Genomic DNA, 21,004 nt, shown 5'->3' on the forward strand with positions numbered 1-21,004 from the left:
ACAATCCTTTTATAACTCCCTGGTTTGCTCTTCTATCTGCATTAACCACCTGCCTTCTCAGGGCATTTATTTAGAGGTATAGCATGGTAACAGGCCCTCCAGCTCAACCAGCCCATGCCACCCATGTGACCAATAACCTACTAACCTGTAAATCTTTGGAATGTGGGAGGAAACTGGAGCACCCAGAGGAAACACACACAGTCATGGAGAGAATATGCAACATCTGCCAGTTTGACCTTTTCCCTTCCCAGAGCTCCATGTAGACAATCCAAGTAAAGCAACAATTCATTTGACCTCCTTTTAAATCAGAGTATTGCATTCAGTGTTCACAATGTGCTCTACATTGGGGAAGCCAAACCCTGATTGTGCGACTGCTTTGCAGAACACTTCCATTCAATCCACGAGGACAATCCTTAACTTCTGGTTGTCTGTCACTTTAATCCTTGACCTCATTCCTACTCTGACCTCTGTTTCACTCTAATACACCACTCAAATGACATCCGATTTAAGCTCAAAGAACATCACCTCATTCATATTGCATACAAGTCCCAGGACTACATATTCAATTGAACAATTTCAGTTGAGCGCTCCTTTCTTTTCTTCAGATATATGTCTACATTTTTCTATTTCAATTTGTTTTTTAAATCTATCTCCAAATGTTTTGCAATTGTTAACTTGACCATTTTGATAGACATCCTACTACAGACATTCCCTCTGTTTTCTCCACTCCTCCCGTCATTGCAACTTAATGCACTTACTGTCTCATTTTATCTTGGAGTTTCTCTACACCCCACTACCTCAGTACAGCAACCAATATAATCAAAGACCCCACCCATCAAAGACATACTCTCCTCTAAATTCATCCCTTTATTCTGTGTTGTCCCTTTGGATCTAGACAGCCCTACAAATGGAAAGATCTTCTTTGTAATCCACTCTGTCCAGGCCTTCTAGTATTTGGTGAGTTTCAGTGAGATACCCTATCATCCTTCTCAACTCCACTGACTACAAGCCTAGAGCCATTAAACATTTCTCATAAGTCAAGCCTTACATTCCCAGGATCATTCTTGTGAATGTCTCATGGACCCCCTCCAACATCAGCACATCTTTCCTTAGATATGCAGCCCAAAATTACTCTCAATATTCCAAATACCGCCTGACCAATGCCTCAGAAAACCTCAGGAGTACACTCTTGCTTTTCTGTTTTCATCCTCTTGAAATAAATGCTAATATCACATTTGATAATCACAAGAGATTCTGCAGATGATAGATATCCAGTGCAAAACACACAAAATTCTGGAGGAACTCAGCAGGACAAGCAGCATCTATTGAAATGAATAAACAGTCAATGTTTTGGGTCCAGAATGTTGATGAACAAGAAAATCAGATCACCCAAAAACCTGTTAAATTGTACAGCAGACTGAAACAGCTAAATCTTGGCTACTCCTGTGAGAGCTTTTCTATCTTTTGAAAAAAAAATAGGAGCTGGCTGAATATTCCCTCAGAGCCTCTCCACCAAACAATGAAATCAGGACTTCATCTCCATTTTCTTATTTGTTCTCCTTAATCTCTGATTTCCTAATATTCCAAGCTCCATCTCCGATTTGAATATGGTGAATCATACATTTTCTACCCCTCTCCAAGGAAGAGAATTGCAAAGATTTATTATCATCCAGAAGAACTTTTACCTCTTCTTCATCTAATATGGGAGATCCTTATTCTGAAACCATAAGTCTTAGTCCTGGATGTCTCGACAAGAGGAATAATTTTCATAGCATTTTCTCTGTTAAGCATTCACTACAAGCTCTCAGACTCCCATCTTCCTTCTTTTAAGGATTAATTCCATTTTCCCACTTCCTCTAGTCCCAGTAGCAGTGTTCTGACTACACCACCTTCCACTGCTTCCAATAAATCTTTTCCCACAGCAATTCACTGGATCTCCCTTACGTAGGAGAAGTCTAACACAGATTGGAACCTCTGTTCAATCTGCAAGGGTGACCAGAGCTTCAACTGCCTGCCCACTGCCTCACGGTCATCGGCGTCCTACACTGAAGCTCAAGAAATAGCATTTCATTCTCCGTTTAGGCACATCACTGCCTCCCTTACTAAATAATGAATTCAACGACTTAATTCCTGGAAACTCTAGCCGTGTTTCTCATATTTTCAGCTTTAGAGTTTTCATCTTTCTGGTAACTTTAAATTTCATATATCTCTTGCAATACTTACAATCCCCCAGCCAGCCCTTTATTCACAATCTTTAATCATCCCCTTTAAATCTGCATCACCTCCACTTCTGTCAATCTCCCCTGTACTCTAGATCTTCCCTTTTGTTCTCTGTCCCTCCTTCTTTAAATCTACAAACTTCCTTTAATCTCTAACTTTTCCCAGTTGTGGTGAAAGATCATTAACCTGAAACATAAATACTTCTGAGCCTGCAGATGGCCTGACCTGACCTGATGAGCATTTTGCTGCATTTCCAATCATTCACTCCTTTCTCCTTTTACTGGGTGCATGCTCACTCTGTGTATCACTTGGGAAGGCACTCAGATTCCTCTGTGAATTGTTTTATTATTGTCACGTGTACCGAGGCACAGTGAAAAACCTGTCTTGCATACCGTAATACATCAGCATTTTGCAGCCTGTATCCATCAACCAATTAGTGGGATCAGGCTCTGCATCCATTAAATATAATCAATAAAATGACTATCTCTACCTGAACTGCAGGATAAAACATCACAAGGCACTTAGGTCAAGTTTTGCAGAACAAACTATTCCTTTATTCCCTGACCAACAGAAATATTATTCATGAATCTATATTTAGTGTTTACTTGTACATATAGTATTGTTCGTTAATTCTGAATTGGTTTCAACTGATTATAAGGTGAAGAAATTTAAAACATCTAAATGTTGCCTGATGAAAACATTCCTGAATTAGCATAGGATCCAAAGTTGGGAATTCGTGACTGTTAATTGAAGAGGGAAATCCTACCTTGATGCAGCATTTTAAAACTGTAACATTACACTGTGAAATAGAAAAGATAAAGCAATTGTCTGCAGCTAGGCAATCCTAAATTAGTTATTCTCAATGTTTAGAGATATCTTATCTCAAGCAGATGTAACTCATATGAAAATATTTTATTTCCTTATTTTTCCTTGACATCCTTCAAACGTTGTAGGTGACTGTCAGCAGTTCATCTCCCAGTGGCTTTCACGACATTTAAAACATCCTTAAGATAATAGTATATTAGATTCTTAACATAGCCTAAGTCAATTTAATGTTTCAGTAAATAAAATGTCAGTGTCATAAACTGATAATGTGCTACAAATTAAATGCACACACCTGATGGAACTCGTGCTGCACAGTGGCTTTGTACTAACTGGATATTTGATACAAGGTATAAAGTTGTTCTCCTGTGCTGGCAAAACATCCTCTTATCTTCCTGAAGGCAACAACTGAATGGTTTTACCAGTAATTCAGGCATTTTAGAAACATATCACACTATAACAAACATATTCACCATTTAAATTCCACACACGTTTTCACCATATTTAATATATTTTTCTGTCCTATCCCTTTAGAGCTCTGTTCTCTTCTCAAGTCCCTACTTCAATATATCACGACAAAGATTTCAACAGTGAAAAAGGTGTTTCCAATACTGGAAGAGTCTAGTACCAGAGGGCACAGTCTCAAAAATAAGGAAATAAGGAGGAATTTCTTTAGCCAGAGGATGGCGTATCTATGGAATTCGTTGCCACAGACAGCTATGAAGGCCAAATCATTGGGTATATTTAAAGTGGAAATTGATAGGTTCTTGATTAGTAAAGGCAGAAGAGTGGGTTCAAAAGAAACATAAATCAGCCATGATCAAACGGCAGAACAAACTTGATGGGTTTAATGCCGATTCTGTTCCCATGTCTTATGGCTTAGCATTCCAATCACTTACCATATACTGTGTTTCTTTTATTTGTCAGGTCTCCTATGCCCCTTATTTGGCACAGCATGGCTCAGTTAGTGGCATTCCTCTTTGTTAGATTGTTAACTCTTTCCAAACTCCACTTCAGTGCAAAGAGCTGTTAGCAAAAAAAAATACTCCCTCTTCTGGTGGAGCAAAAAGTGTCTGTTAAATACCGTAGATTCCGGACTACAGAGCGCACCTGATTAAAAGCCGCTGGCTCTAATTTTAGAAATAAAATCAATTTTTTAATTGTAAAGGCCGCACCGGATTTTAGGCCGCACCGGATTTTCGGCCGCAGGTGTCCCACGTTGTAATATGAGATATTTACACAGAAAGATATTACACGTGAGGATTTTTTAACTTTTAATTAAATCCATATGGTAACAAAAACAAATACATATTGCAAATGCTTTTTTTCGAACCGTGCCCGTAACGCGGCTACTTTTAAATACGTTGCGTATACTTCTTTACTGAACAACATTCCAATATCTCCTAACGACTGGTAAAAAATATATATACTACAGCCTACCAGGAAAAGTTATTGATCACCTTTAACTTAAAAGCAGCGTTTTCGCTCATATCCAAAGCCGCTCGCGTAATGCGCTCCCCCCCTCCTTTCCGTTTCATCGCAAACCGGCATTTTCCCACAAGACACCGCGAAACCGGGTGTGACGTCATAGCATCCCGCGATGTAGTACAGAAAACATATAGTTAAAACTCTTCTAACTTTAACTAGAAAATGAATTACTAAGCGAAAATATTATAAACTAAGTATGCCATAAGGCAGCACAATGCTTCGAGTGTTTTCCATGTTGATGAGGGTGAGTACAAATGACTGATTTACAATAATTTAATTGTGAAAGTGCGCTTGATTTATCGTACAATTTCATTGGACCTCTGTGAACTACTCATCAATTTTATTGGTCTACTGTTACGAGGCAAAATGTTTACGAGGCGGCATGAAAAAAATCATGCATTAGCCGCTTCGGATTATTGGCCGCAAAGTTCAAAGCTGTTCAAAATGTGGGAAAAAAGTAGCGGCTTAAAATCCGGAATCTACGGTAATTTGATGAGCCAAAGTGCTTCTGACATAACTTCTCCAATATTCATCTTTACTGCTATGTACTTAGTTCTATGTCAAGAGTAACAGTTCTTCAAGCAATTAAATGAGTGGGTTTTTAAATATCCTATGATATAAGGTGCAATACACACCAAGTGGATAGAAATAGAAGCAAAACAAGTAAATTCATGAAATGAGGCACACATTGTATTTGAAATGCAATAAGATTCACATCTCAGGAAATATAACAATTTTAAAGAGGAAATAACTTAATCTATTCATAATGCAAATTTGCCATTTAGGTAAAGCGTCTTATTTTGATGCCAAGTGATTTTCATTTGTGGACAGTGCTTCTAATTTCTGTTGGTACTGTTGCTCAGAACGTTTTCTTCGGTACACATCATCTAGAAAGACAATAAAAATTATGAGTTCAAAGAAAAAAGTAAACTTAAGAGTTTTTAAAAAGTGAATGCACAGTACGGGCTAAATCTATTTTTTGTAGAAATCTTTTCCTTATCATGTGACGAAACCAGGATACCAATATGAGTTACTTCCACTGCCTGAAGATAAAAAAAAAAGAATACATCGTTTTGGGTTGTGAAATGCAAGGACCGAGAAGTCCCATATGAGTAGTATGTAGTAACAGAAGGTGAAAATATTAAATAAAAGGCTATAAATATTGAGCAAACCAGGCAGCATCTGTGGAGAGAGAAACAGGGTTAAACTTTCAGACCAAATAACTTCCATCATCAGATCAATGGCAGCCTATTAGCACAGTGGTTAGACCTGGGTTTACAGCAGCAATGACTTGGGTTCAATTCTCCCCCCACCCCTCGCAGCCCCCAAAAGGAGTTTGTACGTTCTCCCCGTGATTGTGTAGGTTCCTTCTGTGTGCTACAGTTTCCTCTCACACTCCAAAGACACACGGATTAGTAGGTTAGTTGGCCACTTAGGTGTAACTGGGCGGAATGGGCTCGTTGGGTCTTTAAATTAAAAAAATTATTAAGCCTGTATAAAAACTGGCCATTTCTGCAGAAACTAGAAAGGCTAGATATCTCAAATTGCTGAATTCGATATGGAGTTCCAACTGTTTTAAAATGCACAGATGGAAGATGAAGTGTAGTTGCTTAAGCTTATTTTGGGGTTTTTGGAACAGAGCAGGAGGTCCATGATGGAGATGTTGAAAAGGGAATGTGAAGGAGAATTAAAATGACAGATTACTGGAAGCTTAGTCACCTTGCAGACTGAATAAGACCATCAGATATAGGAGCAGAAGTAGGCCATGTGGCCCATCGAGTCTGCTCCAGCATTCAATCATGGGCTGATCCAATTCTTCCAGTCATCCCCACTCCCCTGCCTTCTCCCCATACCCTTTGATGCCCTGGCTAATCAAGAACCTATCTATCTCTGCTTTAAATGCACCAAATGACTTGGCCTCCACAGCTGCTCATGGCAACAAATTCCACAAATTTACCACCGTCTGACTAAAGTAATTTCTCCGCATCTCTGTTCTAAGTGGACGACCTTGAATCCTGAAGTTCTGTCCTTTTGTCCTAGAATTCCCTACCATGGGAAATAACTTTGCCATATTTAATCTGTACTGGCCTTTTAACATTTGGAATGTTTGTATGAGATCCCCCCTCATTTTCCTGAACTCCAGGGAATACAGCCCAAGAACTGCCAGACGTTCCTCATATGGTAACCCTTTCACTCCTGGAATCATTCTCGTGAATCTTCTCTGAACCCTCTCTAATGTCAGTATATCCTTTCTAAAATAAGGAGCCCAAAACTGCACACAATACTCCAAGTGTGCTCTCACGAGTGCCTTATTGAGCCTCAGCATCACATCCCTGCTCTTATATTCTATACCTCTAGAAATGAATGCCAACATTGCATTCACCTTCTTCACCACCGACTCAACCTGAAGATTAACCTTTAGGGTATCTTGCACAAGGACTCCCAAATCCTTTTGCATCTCTGCATTTTGAATTCTCTCCCTAACTAAATTAATAGTCTGCCCGTTTATTTCTTCCACAAAGTGCACGAGCATTCACTTTCCAACGTTGTATTTCATTTGCCACTTCTTTGCCCATTCCCCAAAACTATCTAAGTCTCTCTGCAGGCTCTCTGTTTTCTCAACACTACCCGCTCCTCCACCTATCTTTGTATCATCAGCAAATTTAACCACAAATCCATTAATCCCATAGTCCAAATCATTGACATACATCGTAAAAAGCAGCAGTCCCAACACCGACTCCTGTGGAAATCCACTGGTAACCGGCAGCCAGCCAGAATAGGATCCCTTTATTCCCACTCTCTGTTTTCTGCCGAACAACCAATGCTCCACCCATGCTAGTAACTCCCCTGTAATTCCATGGGCTCTTATCTTGCTAAGCAGCCTCATGTGTGGCACCTTGTCAAAGGCCTTCTGAAAATCCAAGTACACCACATCCACTTTGTCTACCCTGCTTGTAATTTCCTCAAAAAATGACAGTAATTTAGACAGGCAGGATTTTGCTTTCAGGAAACCATGCTGGCTTTGGTCTATCTTGTCATATGTCTCCAGGTATCCCGTAATCTCAACCCTAATAATTGATTCCAACCTCACCATCTGCGTAAAAAAACTTGCCCCTGACATCTCCACTGTACCTACTTCCAAGCAGCTTAAAACTGTCCCCTCTCGTGTTAGCCATTTCAGCCCTGGGAAAAAGCCTCTGACTATCCACATGATCAATGCCTCTCATCATCTTATACACCTCTATCAGGTCACTTCATCTTCCGTCACTCCAAGGAGAAAAGGTCAAGTTCACACCACCTATTTTCATAGGGCATGCTCCCCAAATCTTCTCTGCACCCTTTCTATAGTTTCCATATCCTTCCTGTAGTAAGATGACCAGAAATGAACAGAGTACTCCAAGTGGGGTCTGACCAGGATCCTATAAAGCTGTAACATTACCTCTTGGCTCTTAAACTCAATCCCACGGTTGATGAATATCAATGCACCATATGCCTTCTTAACCACACAGTCAACCTGCGCAGCAGCTTTGAGTGTCCTATGGACTCGGAGACCAAGATCCCTCTGATCCTCCACACTGCCAAGAGTCTTGCCATTAATAATATATTCTGCCATCATATTTGACCTATCAAAATGAACTACCTCACACTTACTTGCGTTAAACTCCATCTGCCACTTCTCAGCCCAGTTTTGCATCCGATTGATGTCCCGCTGTAACCTCTGACAACCCTCCACAGTATCCACAAAACCTCCAACCTTTGTGTCATCAGCAAATTTACTAACCCACCCCTCAACTTCCTCATCCAGGTCATTTATAAAAATTTTCTCAATAAGGCTTGCATCAAATGACCTTATCAAATGCTTTGCTGAAATCCATATACACTACATCTACTGCTCTACCTTCATCAATGTGTTTAGTCACATCCTCAAAAAATTCAATCAGGCTCATAAGGCCTTTCACAAAACCATACTGACTATTCCTAATCATATTATGTTTCTCCAAATGTTCATAAATCCTGCCTCTCAGGTTCTTCTCCATCAACTACAGTAAGACTCTCTGGTCTATAATTTCCTGGGCTATCTCTACTCCCTTTCTTGAATAAAGGAACAACATCCACAACCCTCCAATCCTCCGGATCCTCTCCTGTTCTCATTGATGATGCAAAGATCATCGCCAGAGGATCAGCAATCTCCTCCCTCGCCTCCCACAGTAGCCTGGGGTACATCTCATCTGATCCCGGCGACTTATCCAACTTAATACTTTCCAAAAGCTCCAGCACATCCTCTTTCTTAATGGCTATATACTCAAACTTTTCAGTCCACTGTAGGTCATCCCTACAATCGCCAAGGTCCTTTTCTGTAGTGAATACTGAAGCAAAGTATTCATTAAGTACCTCTGCTATCTCCTCCAGTTCCATACACACTTTTCCACTGTCACACTTGATTGGTCCTATTCTCTCACGTCTTATCCTCTTGCTCTTCATGTACTTGTAGAATGCCTTAAGGTTTTTCTGAATCCTGCTCGCCAAGGCCTTCATTCTCATGGCCCCTTCTGGCTCTCCTAATTTCATTCTTAAACTCCTTCCTGCTAGCCTTATAATCGTCTAGATCTCTATCATTACTTAATACCTTTCATAAGCTTTTCGTTTCTTCCTGACTAAATTTTCAACAGCCTTTGTACACCACGGTTCCTGTACCCTACCATCCTTTCCCTGTTTCATTGGAATGTACCTATACAGAACTCCATGCAAATATCCCTGAACATTTGCCAGATTTCTGCCATACATTTCCGAGAACATCTGTTCCCAATTTATAATTCCAAGTTCCTGCTTACTCCAATTAAATGCTTTCCTAACTTGTCTGTTCCTATCCCTCTCCAATGCTATGGTAAAGGAGATAGAATTGTGGTCACTATCTCCAAAATGCTCTCCCACTGAGAGACCTGACACCTGACCAGGTTCATTTCCCAATACCAGATCAAGTACAGCCTCTCCTCTTGTAGGTTTATCTACATATTGTGACAGGAAACCTTCCTGAACACACCTAACAAACTCCACCCCATCTGAACCCCTTGCTCAATGAGGATGACAATCAATATTTGGGAAATTAAAATCTCCTATGGTGTCCCTGTTATTATTATGCCTTTCCAGAATCTGTCTCCCTATCTGCTCCTTGATGTCCCTGTTACTATTGGGAGATCCATAAAAAACACACAGTAGAGTTATTGACCCCTTCCTGTTCCTAACTTCCACTCACAGAGACTCCGTAGACAATCCCTCCATGACTTCCCCCTTTTCTGCACCCATGACACTATCTCTGATCAGCAGAGTCATGCCCCCACCTCTTTTGCCTCTCTCCCTGTCCCTTCTGAAACATCAAAAAGCCTGGCACTCAAAGTAACCATTCCTGCCCTTGAGCCAAACAAGTATCTGTAATGGCCACAACTTTGCTTTGTTCATGAATCAAATGGGATATGCCAAATTTCTTTAGCCTCCCGGGGAAGTACTGGCGTTGGTGAGCTTCCTCGGCTGTGAACTCTACGTGGTTGGACCTTTTGGTGAAGTTCAATCCTAGGAATTTAATGCTCTCAACCTCAACAGCTGTGAGGAAGACAGCAGCATGATCACCACCTCCCCCCCCACCCCCACCACCAGTTCCTTTGTTTTGTTAACACGGAGGGAAATGTTGTCAAAGGCTTGTCACTGAACGTACTTTCTGCAGATGCAACATAGAATTAGATCTTACAGAATTGTATAAAATCATGGGGGAGGTGGGTAGGGTGAAAGCACAATCTTTTTCGTCAGGGTTGGGGAATTCAAGATAGTGCGAGGGGACAAATTTAACAGGAAACCGAAGGGCAACCTTTTCACCTAGAGTTGTCAGTGTACGGAATGAGTTGACAGAGGAAGTGAGTGAGGCAGGTACATTAAAAACATTTAAAAGGTACTTGAGCAAAGACATGGATGGGAAAGGTTTAGAGGGATATGAGGACTAGCTTAGATGGGGATTGCGGACGGCAGGGACCAAAGGTGCCGTTTCCGTGTTGTATGACTATTAAATTAGACGGCTCTTTAGAAGAGTAGACCGGCCTCTTTCAGCATTCAGTACTCCACAGAACTAGGCGGTCTGCATCATAAACAGATGCAAGGCAAAAGGGCCGATGCACCAGTGGTTTTTCCACAGGAAGCGGAAATTACTGGACACATGACTGAAAAATGTATTTTCGCGACTTGGGTGTTCGGACTATTTTGCAAATACAGTCTTCTTCTACTTGGTACTGTGCAAGCACTGCCAGATGGCTGTCGCACAGATTACTCGATCGTACTTACAAAATGTTTCGTGACCGATGCGCACGTTTATCATTATCCACTCCAGCACACCGCCCAGTACAAAGAAACACGGCAGAAAGCGATAGGGCCCGAAAATCTTCTTCCCAGGAACTAAACTGAGCCACCGGCTGAGCCGGAAGCTCTGTGGCATGGCTGGAGGAGCGGCCGAGTCCGCACCGGGGCCTGGTCGTTGTGGAGTCGGTTCCGGGTTCAGTGTGCTGGTTCGCTTTGCAGGTCCCTCAGAGCAAAGCAGCAGAACGGGTGGGGGAACAGAAGCCGTAGCTTTAAGGGAGAGTCCTCAGTCTCCACCGACTCTTTCCGAGTGACCTTTAACCAGTCGACGGCAGCAAAGCAGGAAAGGACCAGCGCTTTCCTCCAGGTCAGGACGAGGAGGTGACTGAAAGATCAGGACGAGGAGGTGACTGAAAGAAGCCCAACGCTTCCTCTAATTATCACCGCGGGTGCCGGTTCTTGTCACTCCCTCCACAAAGAGGCTGGGGCTTACCTAACTAGTTCCAGTTGCTGACTTAGGCATGCAGACACAGGGTGTAAATGTAATGAAAATTAGGTTTACGAAACTGCAGGAGGGCAAACATAAGGTAACAAAGACGAGAATTAATCAATAACCAGTTCATACTGTGCAAAATAAAAATGACCATACCAGTGCAAGATTGAGAGAAGTATCGTCCGAGGTAGTTTTAAGGTTTTCCAAATGGATTCTTAAAATCAGAAACCTTCAGCGATACTCATTGTAAACTAATACCCGGATAATCAATCTTAAGACATGACTACTGTAGATGGGAAATTAAAAACTATAATTTTGCCACAAAAGCGCGATTGGTTCGCTGATAACTTTAAGAAAAGAGAATTTTCGATATTTCAATCCCAAACAAGAGAAAATCTGCAGATGCTAGAAATCCAAGCAACACACACAAAATGCTGGAGGAACTCAGCAGGCCAGACAGCATCTGTGGAAGAGTCCAGTCGACGTTTTGAGCCGATACCCTTCAGCAGGACTGGAGTTCGTTTGGTTTTGCCGAATATGACTTCTGGTCCATAACAATGTGGTTGATTATTTTTTTTAACCAGCCCCAGAAACGCAAGACAGATCATAGCCTCGAATTGCCAAGTTAAAACACGGCAACATAGCGTTAGCGCGATTCTAATGCAGTTCAGTACGTCTGTAAAGAGCTTATACGTCGTTCCCATGAGCACATGGATTTCCTTTGGGTGCTCCTGTTTTCTCCCACATTGCAAAGACGCACCAGATAAATAGGCATCCGTTAGTCTCGTGAGACCATGGATTTGCACTTTGGAAGGTTTCCAGGGCGCAGGCCTGGGCAGGGTTGTATGGGAGACCAGCAGTTGCCCAAGCTGCAAGCCTTGCCCTCTCCACGCCACCGATGTTGTCCAAGGGAAGGGCACTAGGACCCAAGCAGCTTGGCACCGGTGTCGTCGCAGAGCAATGTGCCTTGCTCAGGGCACATGCTGCCTCAGCTGAGGCTCAAATCAGTAACCTTCAGATCACTAGACCAATGCCTTATCCACTAGGCCTGCGCGCCAACACTAAAGACGCACCAGTTCGTAGGTTAATTATAAATTGTACTGTGATTAAGCTAGGGTGAAATAGGTGGTTCACTGGACTGAAGAGCCTGTTCTGTATCTCTCCAGGGTTCCCAAACTGGGGTCCAGACCCCTTGCATAATGTTATTGGTCCATGGCATAAAAAAGATTGGGACCCCTGCAAAATGAAACCTGACAGACGAAGGTGATGACTTTGTACAGGCAGTCACCTTCAACTTAGAGATCCTGTAACTTCCCCTTATGAGTATCTGGATACTGGCATTGAAATTAGGAGAGGTGATCTGCAGATTTGCCAATCAACAGCCTGACACTGTGACACTGGATGAATCATATCTTACAGCTAGACTCCTCCTATGACAATCCTTCTGTACATGTTCTACTCATTCAGTTGGGAGGAAGAAACTCTGTGTATCCTGCCAGATTGAAGGTCCTTTACGAATTTCCCATGGAAACTACTATGAATTGAGACTGAATAGACTAAAAGGTGTGTCAAAGTATGAGTATAGATAGATGTGAATACAACATATTTTTTAAACAAGGGTTAAAAACTGGAGTGATATGTGGAGTTAAAGGTACTTAGATTTATGATAGTTGGTAGAAGATAAATCATTTCACTATGTGGCTACAAGGTCTGAAGAGTGTGGGACTCAGGCTGGATAGCTCATTCACAAGGTGAGCTGCTTATCTCCTACACACTTTATTTCTATGATTTTCTACAGCACCACTTCACAATTCAAAAATCATACTCAAACATCTGTTATTAGCATGTACTTTTCTTTTTATTAATGAAAAGTGTTCAAATTAGTCTCATTACAGCACAAATGTACTGAGCTTGCATGCTCAGCCTCCAAAGTACCAGTGAAAAAATGAAACTGAATTCTATACAAGGGATAGAATCAGTGCAAAAATATAATAGGGTTTTTTCATAAGACCGCAGCAGAGTCTAAATTGAAATATCTAGTGACAGTTTATTTAAAAAGTCTTTATAAAAACAAATACAATTTGACCATACAAGAATTGCAGTAAAATAATTTGTACTAACATTTTCCCCATAGGTTCTAAAACACACTTTTCACAGCCACACTTTCCACAGAATTCTTGCATCGTAATAAATGGTGGTAATGTAACATGAATTCAGACATTATTCCAGGCTGTATGCATGCCGAATATTTAGAGTGTCTCGTAGCATGATGTCACGTAGACGCCACAGTGCATCAACCATGGTTGTGTGAGCGCCTTTACTCTTTAACCAGTGAGAAGGTAATCTGCTTTCTTGTTCTTTTGTAAGGTGGACATCTTGCCTTCTTGCTGTAATGGAACACAAAAGTAAAGCTATAAATATTGGCATTTTCATGGCCATTTTGAGCTGGTGTGGTTGAAAGTAAGAGGTCACAGCATGGTACTTCCAAGCTAATCTACAAGAATGTCAAATGTTGAAAGGGTTGGACAGAGTAGATGTGGAAAGGCTGTTTCCCCAGGACAAGAGGCCAGTCTTAGAATTAGAGGGTACCCATTTAAAACAGAAATGAGGAGAAATTTTTTAGCCGAAGGGTGGTGGATTTTATGGAATTTGTTGCCACATACAGCTGTGTGGAGGCTCGATCATTGAGGATGTTTAAGGAGGAGATTGATAGGTATCTAATTAGTCAGGGTATCAAGGGAAATGGGGAAAAAGCCAGAAATTGGAAATGGATGGGAGAATAGTTTAGCTCTTGGTGGCGTGGCAGAGCAGACTCGATGGGCCGAATGGCCTACTTCTGCTCCTTTGTCTTGTGATCTTGTGAAGATTTCCTATTCTTGCAGCAAACTAAAATTTCCTGGCTATCACAGTAAGTAATTTAAAAATCCAATCAATAAAATGTAGTGGAGGTGGTATTTCTCTTTGCTGAATGGATATAGTCTTAAACACCATGAACCATATTTAGGTTAGTCAGAATTTCTACAAATTGAAGGCAATAATTAATTGGGAAAAAAAATGTTAAGTTGTCATACAAGCAGATTTCCTCACAGTCACGCCACAGCATGTCCGATGTCCGAACAAACAATTTTAACGAATTGGAACAAGGTCCAATTTACTGATTATCTATTTAACTAAGTTGTATTTCACTTCAAGGAAGTATTTACAAGTATCTTGGAAAAGCACTTCTAAAAAACAGCTTTTTGGCTATACTCCGCATACCACAAAAAAATAATCTGCAATCAGAGTGAATTAAAATAAAAATTTACGTAATTCCTAAAAGTATAAAACCATCATTCCCATAATCTTAAATTAAAGAAGCTAATTTATTGTTACGGAACCTGGGCCTCTGTAGCTCCCTCTGTAATTGGATCCTCTACTTTCTAACTGGAAGACCACAATCTGTGTGGATTGGTGATATCTCAACACTGGTGCACCTTAGGGCTTTGTGCATTGCCCACTCTCAGATGGAGATGAGATGAGAGCGAGATAATACCAGCGAGTTGAGTGGTGTCACAGTAACAACCTTGCACTCAATGTCAGTAAGACGAAAGAGCTGATTGTGGACTTCAGGAAGGGCAAGACGAAGGAGCACATACCAATCCTCATACAGGGAATAGAAGTGAAGACAGTGAGCAATTTCAAAATCCTGGGTCTTGATCTCTGAGGATCTAACCTGGTTGCAACATATCAATGCAGCTATAAAGAAGGAAGGACAGCAGCTATATGTCATCAGGAATTTGAAGAGATTTGGTTTGTCAACCAAAATATTTAAAAACTTACATACATATATCATGGAGAGCATTCTGACAGGCTGCATCACTGTTTGGTATGGGGGTGGGGGGGGGGGGGGGTTACTGCACATGACCAGCAGCTACAGAAGGTTGTGAAATTAGTCAGCTCCATCTTGGTTACTAGCCTCCATCATACCCAAGACATCTTCAACAAGGAGCGGTGCCTCAGAAAGGTGACGTACCTTACTTTTTTAAAATAAGGTATATATTATTTATGTTTTTGCACTTTTAAAATCTATTCAATATACATATATACTTACTGTAATTTATTTTTCTTTCTACATTATCATACATTGCATTGAACTGCTGCTGCTGTTAAGTTAACAAATTTCACGACACATGCCATTGAAAATAAACTTGATTCTGAAAAGTAGGAGGCCAATGCAGTTTTATGACTACAGGCCAAGTAACTTGTTTTTGTTTGTTAAATTCCCCTGATTAATAATATTCTATATTTTTTTCATGCATTCTCACCTGAAAGTGATTGGTCCCACTTGCTGACAGTGTTAGAATCAGCACGGAGCCCCTCAATATATCGCAGGTAAGCTTCAGAGTGCAGTAATCGTTGTGTCTTTGGTGGAGGAGCAACAAACATTGGTGTTGATGGCTGCTGGATTGTTTGTTGAGCTGCAACTTGTGTTGGATATGGGGGTGGAGCCTGCTGACCCTGTTGTCCAAGGTTAGGGTGAATACCAATCTAGAAGAATCATAATCGTAAACATTAAGACATTGAGCTAAACTACATGAAGGCTACGGATTTTAATTTGCCTTCAGCTCTTACTATAAGTGTTTGGTCTGAAGTACAATATATGTTCTAATAAATGGGATTAATCCAACTATAACACTGCAAAGTAATAAATTTAATTAATATAAATTATAGCTTGTGAAAGCATCTAATCAAATAATTTATTTTACCTGTTGACCATATGGGGTTCCTGTGGTGGTCACAGTTGGAGAACCTCCCACCATGGTGGTCACACTCTGACCAATAACACCTGCAGTTTGAACAGAATACATTTCAGTATATTATCAAGACTCAAAGGTTGACTGATTATTACATTTTCTTATTATCTTAAGTTATGTATTACAATATTATAATGCATCAAATCTGCCAAAAAAATCTCTGTTGTTTTTAAACTAAGCCAGAATTCTGAAAGGAGCTAGTAAAGGTTGAAGTTTTATAAAATAAATCCTGATTCTCAACAACTATTCTCTTCTTGAGAAACAAGACACCAGGTGGCTACACTACCCCTCAAATTTGTTTAGCTGTACAATAAGTTCAAGGTCAATGTTCTGCCCTTGTGTGAAGGAATTTCTCATTCCAATCAGAATTGGTAAAAACTCCTTAACCTGAGTCAATGGCCTCAATTTGGAATACACCAAGTGAAACAGTCCTCCAACTTAGTTGATTTTAACAAGGAGGAGTTAAAAAAGGGTTTTTCATTAGCACCATAAGATTTTGGGTTCCAAAGCCATTCAGTTGATGAATTTTTAATCTACCCTTAGTGAGGAGCTGCTGACTGCTCCAGTAATTCTTCAAGGAAAAACACACAATTCTTTACAACAGCATCTGGGGAGAACTAGGTAGCAATGCATTACCTAAAGTGTTATATCTCAATGTAATGCATAGAGTATAAGAAATAATTTGTATGATTTTGTTGCACTTTTACAAATCGTCAGGTATGATGTTGTGGCTGAAGGATGGTTGTAGTTGGGAGCTGAATGTCCAAGGTTACATGTTGCATCAGAGGGACATGAAGATAGGCAGAGGGGATGACGTAGCTCTGCTGGTAAAGAATGGCATCATTAGAAAAATGTCACAAAGGATTGGAAGATGTTGAATCTTTGTGGGTGGGGTTAAGAAAATGCAAGTGTAAAAGGACCCTGGTGGCATTTACATACAGGCCTCCAAACAGTAGCTGGAATGTAGACTACAGATTACAATGGGAAATAGAAAGGGCCTGTCAAAAGGGCAATGTTATGATTGTCATGGAAGATTTTAACATGCAGATAGATCAGTCAACCTTTGAGTCCTTATAATAGCAGTATTTCAAAAGACCGTAAGTCATACAGTGGTATGAGAGAGGAGTTGGTCAAAGTAAATTGAAAGGAGATGCTGACAGGGATGACAGCAGAGCAGCAATGGCTTGAGTTTCTGGGAGAAATAAGGAAGTTACAGGATAGATGTATTCCAAAAATGAAGAAATACTCAAATGGCAAAATAGTACAATCATGGTTGACAAGGGAAGTCAAAGCTATGAAAGGAAACTGTTGGAAATGCAAATTAATTCAGCAGATCACAAAACATGTCAAACGTGCACCAGTACTTTCAATGATAAAATTCCTGAAAAATTAGCTCAAAATATTCAGTTTACAGTAGTCCCAATATTGCTAATATTTATCTCAATTTCTGAAATAAAAATGACAGTCAATGGCATCTATCAAATAAATATTCATTAAGTATGCTTTGTTGGTCTTTAAATTATTATAATAATGATTGATTGAAACATTCTAAACAAGATAATGATTTAGCAATGAGATTCTTACCCAGCGGCTGAACACCTGGGGGAAGGTGGGGTGGTGGAGGCACCCCAGGGTGAAGTGGCTGCATGCTGCCCAAGCTGGCCATGCCATCAACAGGGCCTTGTAATGGAGGCATGCCTTGTGGGTAGCCACCTATCATGCCTTAAAGGATAACAACAAATTTCAAACATGCATCAAGGATGTCAATAACATGCAAGTCTATAATCAACGTTCCCTCTAAACTAGCTAATTTTATGAGAAAAATTCTCATAAAATGAATAATTTCAGACCATTGTTGACATGCCTCAATAAAAGAAGGCGTTCCATACTCGTTGTTTGGATTATTAAACATGAACATGTAAATTTGTTTTCTAATCCACATCAATACTTAGAGGGAACCTTGGTTAGCATAATGAAACATGCACTAGAAACTAATGGATAAGGAAATGTAAAACTGAGGAAAGGATATGATTAGTATGTGATGAAATAACTCAGGGTAATAAGTGGATATACGTACATCTTATTAAATATTTGCATGGAACTCAATGTGTTGGGTCTCATCTCTATCGTCTACTTGGAAATTTTAATTTTCTAACTGATAAGTTGGATTACCTACCTTTGGTAAGGTCTTCTCCATTCTCTGAATATTATCCATCACATACCAAAGTCCTGTCATCCAATGATGGAAAACACAGGGACATTGTCCCTTTAACTCATTTCCAGTTTCCAGATTAGCTGAGCCACATGATCCATCCTCATTCTGTATTTAATATGTTCTTAATTCTCTTAAATCAAGCATGAAACCATTTAATCCATTTGGTCCATGCTAATTCCCAGGGAGGAGTCCATTCCTCTCTTCCTTACTTCCCTGTATCCTTGAAACTTATTATTTTTTGTATTATCAACTACTGTTTAGCTCTTCCTGCTGTTAACCTATACTAAAGGGAAATTTACAGTGGCCAATTAACTTATCTGTATATCTTTGAGATATGGGGTAAAAAAAAAAAATCAGAGCACCTGAAGGAAATCCCAGGTGTCAAGTCCTTTTTCAGCTAGTGGAGCAAGGAAGTAAGGCAAGTAAAAATTTGTTTCAAGCCATGTTCAGATCTGAGTCAATGGGGATCCTGGTATATGGAGGATAATATCATTCAATGGAGGAGGAGGAGGGTGCCCATTGGAGGGAGGCGACCAGTATTTTCCCTCTCTATAATTTTCCACATATCATAGGATACTTAATATGGCTGTGCTATAAGAAGAGGAGAGTATGCCCGAAATTTTACTTGAAACATATCAAGATGACAATTGAAAGAATAGAATTCCAAACTGAATGCACTTTGACACTCATTCAAAAAAATGTGAAAAAAAAAGAAAAAGTTCTACACGCTAAACCAATACAATAATGAAGTTCATACTCCTTGGATGTCCCAAAGGAACTTTGTTGCCTACTTTCAAAGTTTAAATCTTGAAGTTACAATCATTTATAGTTTCAAAAGTTGCATATTCTAATTTCTGAAAAAAATTTCAAGTGACAATATTTTATATGATTTTTAAAAATTCCTTTCATAAGAATCTTGGTGAGAAGTTATCAAAAAATATCACAATTCTTACATAATTGCTTGGATTACTGTGGTATAAGAAAAGTGAAGACCTCAAAGTTCTTAAATTGTTAATGGAATTATTGAATCCCAAGTAAACTAAATTATTTTCAATGGGGACTATTTAATACAGCTTGACAAAATGATTTTTTTTTTCAAATAATAGGCTATATTAAAAAAGATACAGTATCCCTTGCAATAACTTTATTAAAACTCTAGCTGAATCAGAGCAAAATGCCAAATTTGATTGTTCAGATATAAAATAATCTCTGAAATGAACCATGATAGGTCAAAAAGCCAAACATATGCAAATCTGCTAATTCTGTGCTCATTGTTTTCTGCATTTACTCAATAAGGAAAAAGCTAATAAATTTATCAGTTTTCCTCCTCATTCAGTATTACAAATGATCTAAATGAGGTAGATTATGAAATAATTATAAGATTATGCTTTTTGCTCAGTTTATCCTGTGTTGAAAAGTTCTGACTCTAGTTTAAGAAAACCTAGAATCCAATTGTGAAAGCCCAATTTAATTTGGGAAGCCCAAATTAAAACACAAGCCAATGTGGTATAGTTTTCCCTGCTTTGTGAGTGGAAGCTCTGATAAGGAGGTACCATGGAATGGAAATGTTAGATACTTACACTTACATTCTCATCTTTATGAGAATATAGTAGTTATTATCATCCATCATCAGGAATTACAATAGATTACCATATTCTGTTGCTCCCATTATCCCATAATTGAAGTAATACTTAATTGTAAGCAAAGGAGCATTCTATATATAAAATACAAGTTTCCAGGTATGTCTAATTACTAAGTAGGGACACAAAAGAAAATGGAAAAAACATTCTTACACTGATCTTCATCCCTGAACTTCTGAATTTCTATCATTCTTTACAGTATTATTTAAAATCTATCAATTTACCTATGCTTTTGCTCTCTAATATTATTTATTTATTGAGATACAACAGGGAATAGGCCCTTCCAGACCTTCAAGCCGTGCTGCTCAGCAATTCCTGGATTTAATCCTAGCCTAATCACGGGACAATTTACAATGACCAATTAACCTTCCAACTGGTAAAGTCTTTGGACTTGGGAGGTAACTGGAGCACCCGGAGGAAACCCACATGGTCAAAGGGGAGAACATAGAAACTCCTTACAGGCAGCGGTGGGACATGCCAGATTTTCTTTTGGGAAAAAAAGACAGAAGATTCCTTGCAATGTATTAATGCACGAAAGCTACTATACAAGGGCAAATTGTTATTGTTATTTAAGTTAAACTTCAATTGGTGGTTAGGAAATGAAGGCATAAATGCATACAGGAAAGACTAGAACCAGAAATTATGGATTATAACTTTTAATGATAGTATGAATTACGTAATGATCCATAAGTATAGATGAAAATTGCTGGAAGTAAAAGGGCCTAAATAAGTTATTTAAACAGTGTAAAATAGTCAACAACCATTTAAGCAATTTGAGGAATGGGTACTGTAATAACAGCAGTACAGCTTCTGTAATTATTGATAACTGCACAACTTTAGGACAGGGTAACAGGTAAATCATTACAGGAACTTGAGGAAATGAAATCATGTGACTTAGTTGGACTTAATATTTGAAAAAAACTTTAAGGGACACACCATGCATTTTTCTTGCTGGATGACTGGACAATCCTTTTGTATGTGGAAGATAACAATG

General features: G+C 39.6%; 2 protein-coding genes across 8 annotated transcripts in view; both read right to left on the reverse strand.

The window, feature by feature from the left end:
- Nucleotides 1-5,198: 5,198 nt before the first annotated feature.
- On the reverse strand, nt 5,199-11,250 carry uqcc5 (ubiquinol-cytochrome c reductase complex assembly factor 5). Its single transcript, XM_073072711.1, has 2 exons — nt 10,858-11,250; nt 5,199-5,417 (listed from the first exon to the last, which is right to left on the reverse strand). The coding sequence occupies exons 1-2, from the start codon at nt 11,006-11,008 to the stop codon at nt 5,326-5,328; spliced, it is 243 nt and encodes an 80-aa protein (XP_072928812.1). The 5' UTR covers nt 11,009-11,250; the 3' UTR covers nt 5,199-5,325.
- Nucleotides 11,251-13,198: 1,948 nt separating this feature from the next.
- Nucleotides 13,199-21,004, reverse strand: part of pbrm1 (polybromo 1) — a 107,777-nt gene continuing 99,971 nt past the window's right edge. For 5 of the 7 annotated variants that reach the window (XM_073072706.1, XM_073072705.1, XM_073072703.1 and 2 more), the window contains 4 exons: nt 17,740-17,877; nt 16,108-16,187; nt 15,667-15,889; nt 13,199-13,749 (listed from right to left, as the gene is read on the reverse strand). In XM_073072706.1, coding sequence (XP_072928807.1) covers nt 13,583-13,749; nt 15,667-15,889; nt 16,108-16,187; nt 17,740-17,877 — 608 coding nt within the window. In that variant the 3' untranslated portion in view covers nt 13,199-13,582. The remainder of the gene's footprint in view (nt 13,750-15,666; nt 15,890-16,107; nt 16,188-17,739; nt 17,878-21,004) is intronic. The other 2 variants (XM_073072708.1, XM_073072707.1) reach the window with 1 other exon arrangement.

Source organism: Hemitrygon akajei, chromosome 19, assembly GCF_048418815.1.
Source record: "Hemitrygon akajei chromosome 19, sHemAka1.3, whole genome shotgun sequence".
NCBI lineage: Eukaryota > Metazoa > Chordata > Chondrichthyes > Myliobatiformes > Dasyatidae > Hemitrygon > Hemitrygon akajei.

What these genes read in the sequence shown, in the direction of transcription:
- uqcc5 (XM_073072711.1), bottom strand. Translation starts at nt 11,008, where the DNA reads ATGCCACAGAGCTTCCGGCTCAGCCGGTGGCTCAGTTTAGTTCCTGGG. An exon ending in CATCGGTCACGAAACATTTT is followed by an intron (nt 5,418 to 10,857) that starts GTAAGTACGATC and finishes TTGTCTTTCTAG; the next exon opens with ATGATGTGTACCGAAGAAAA.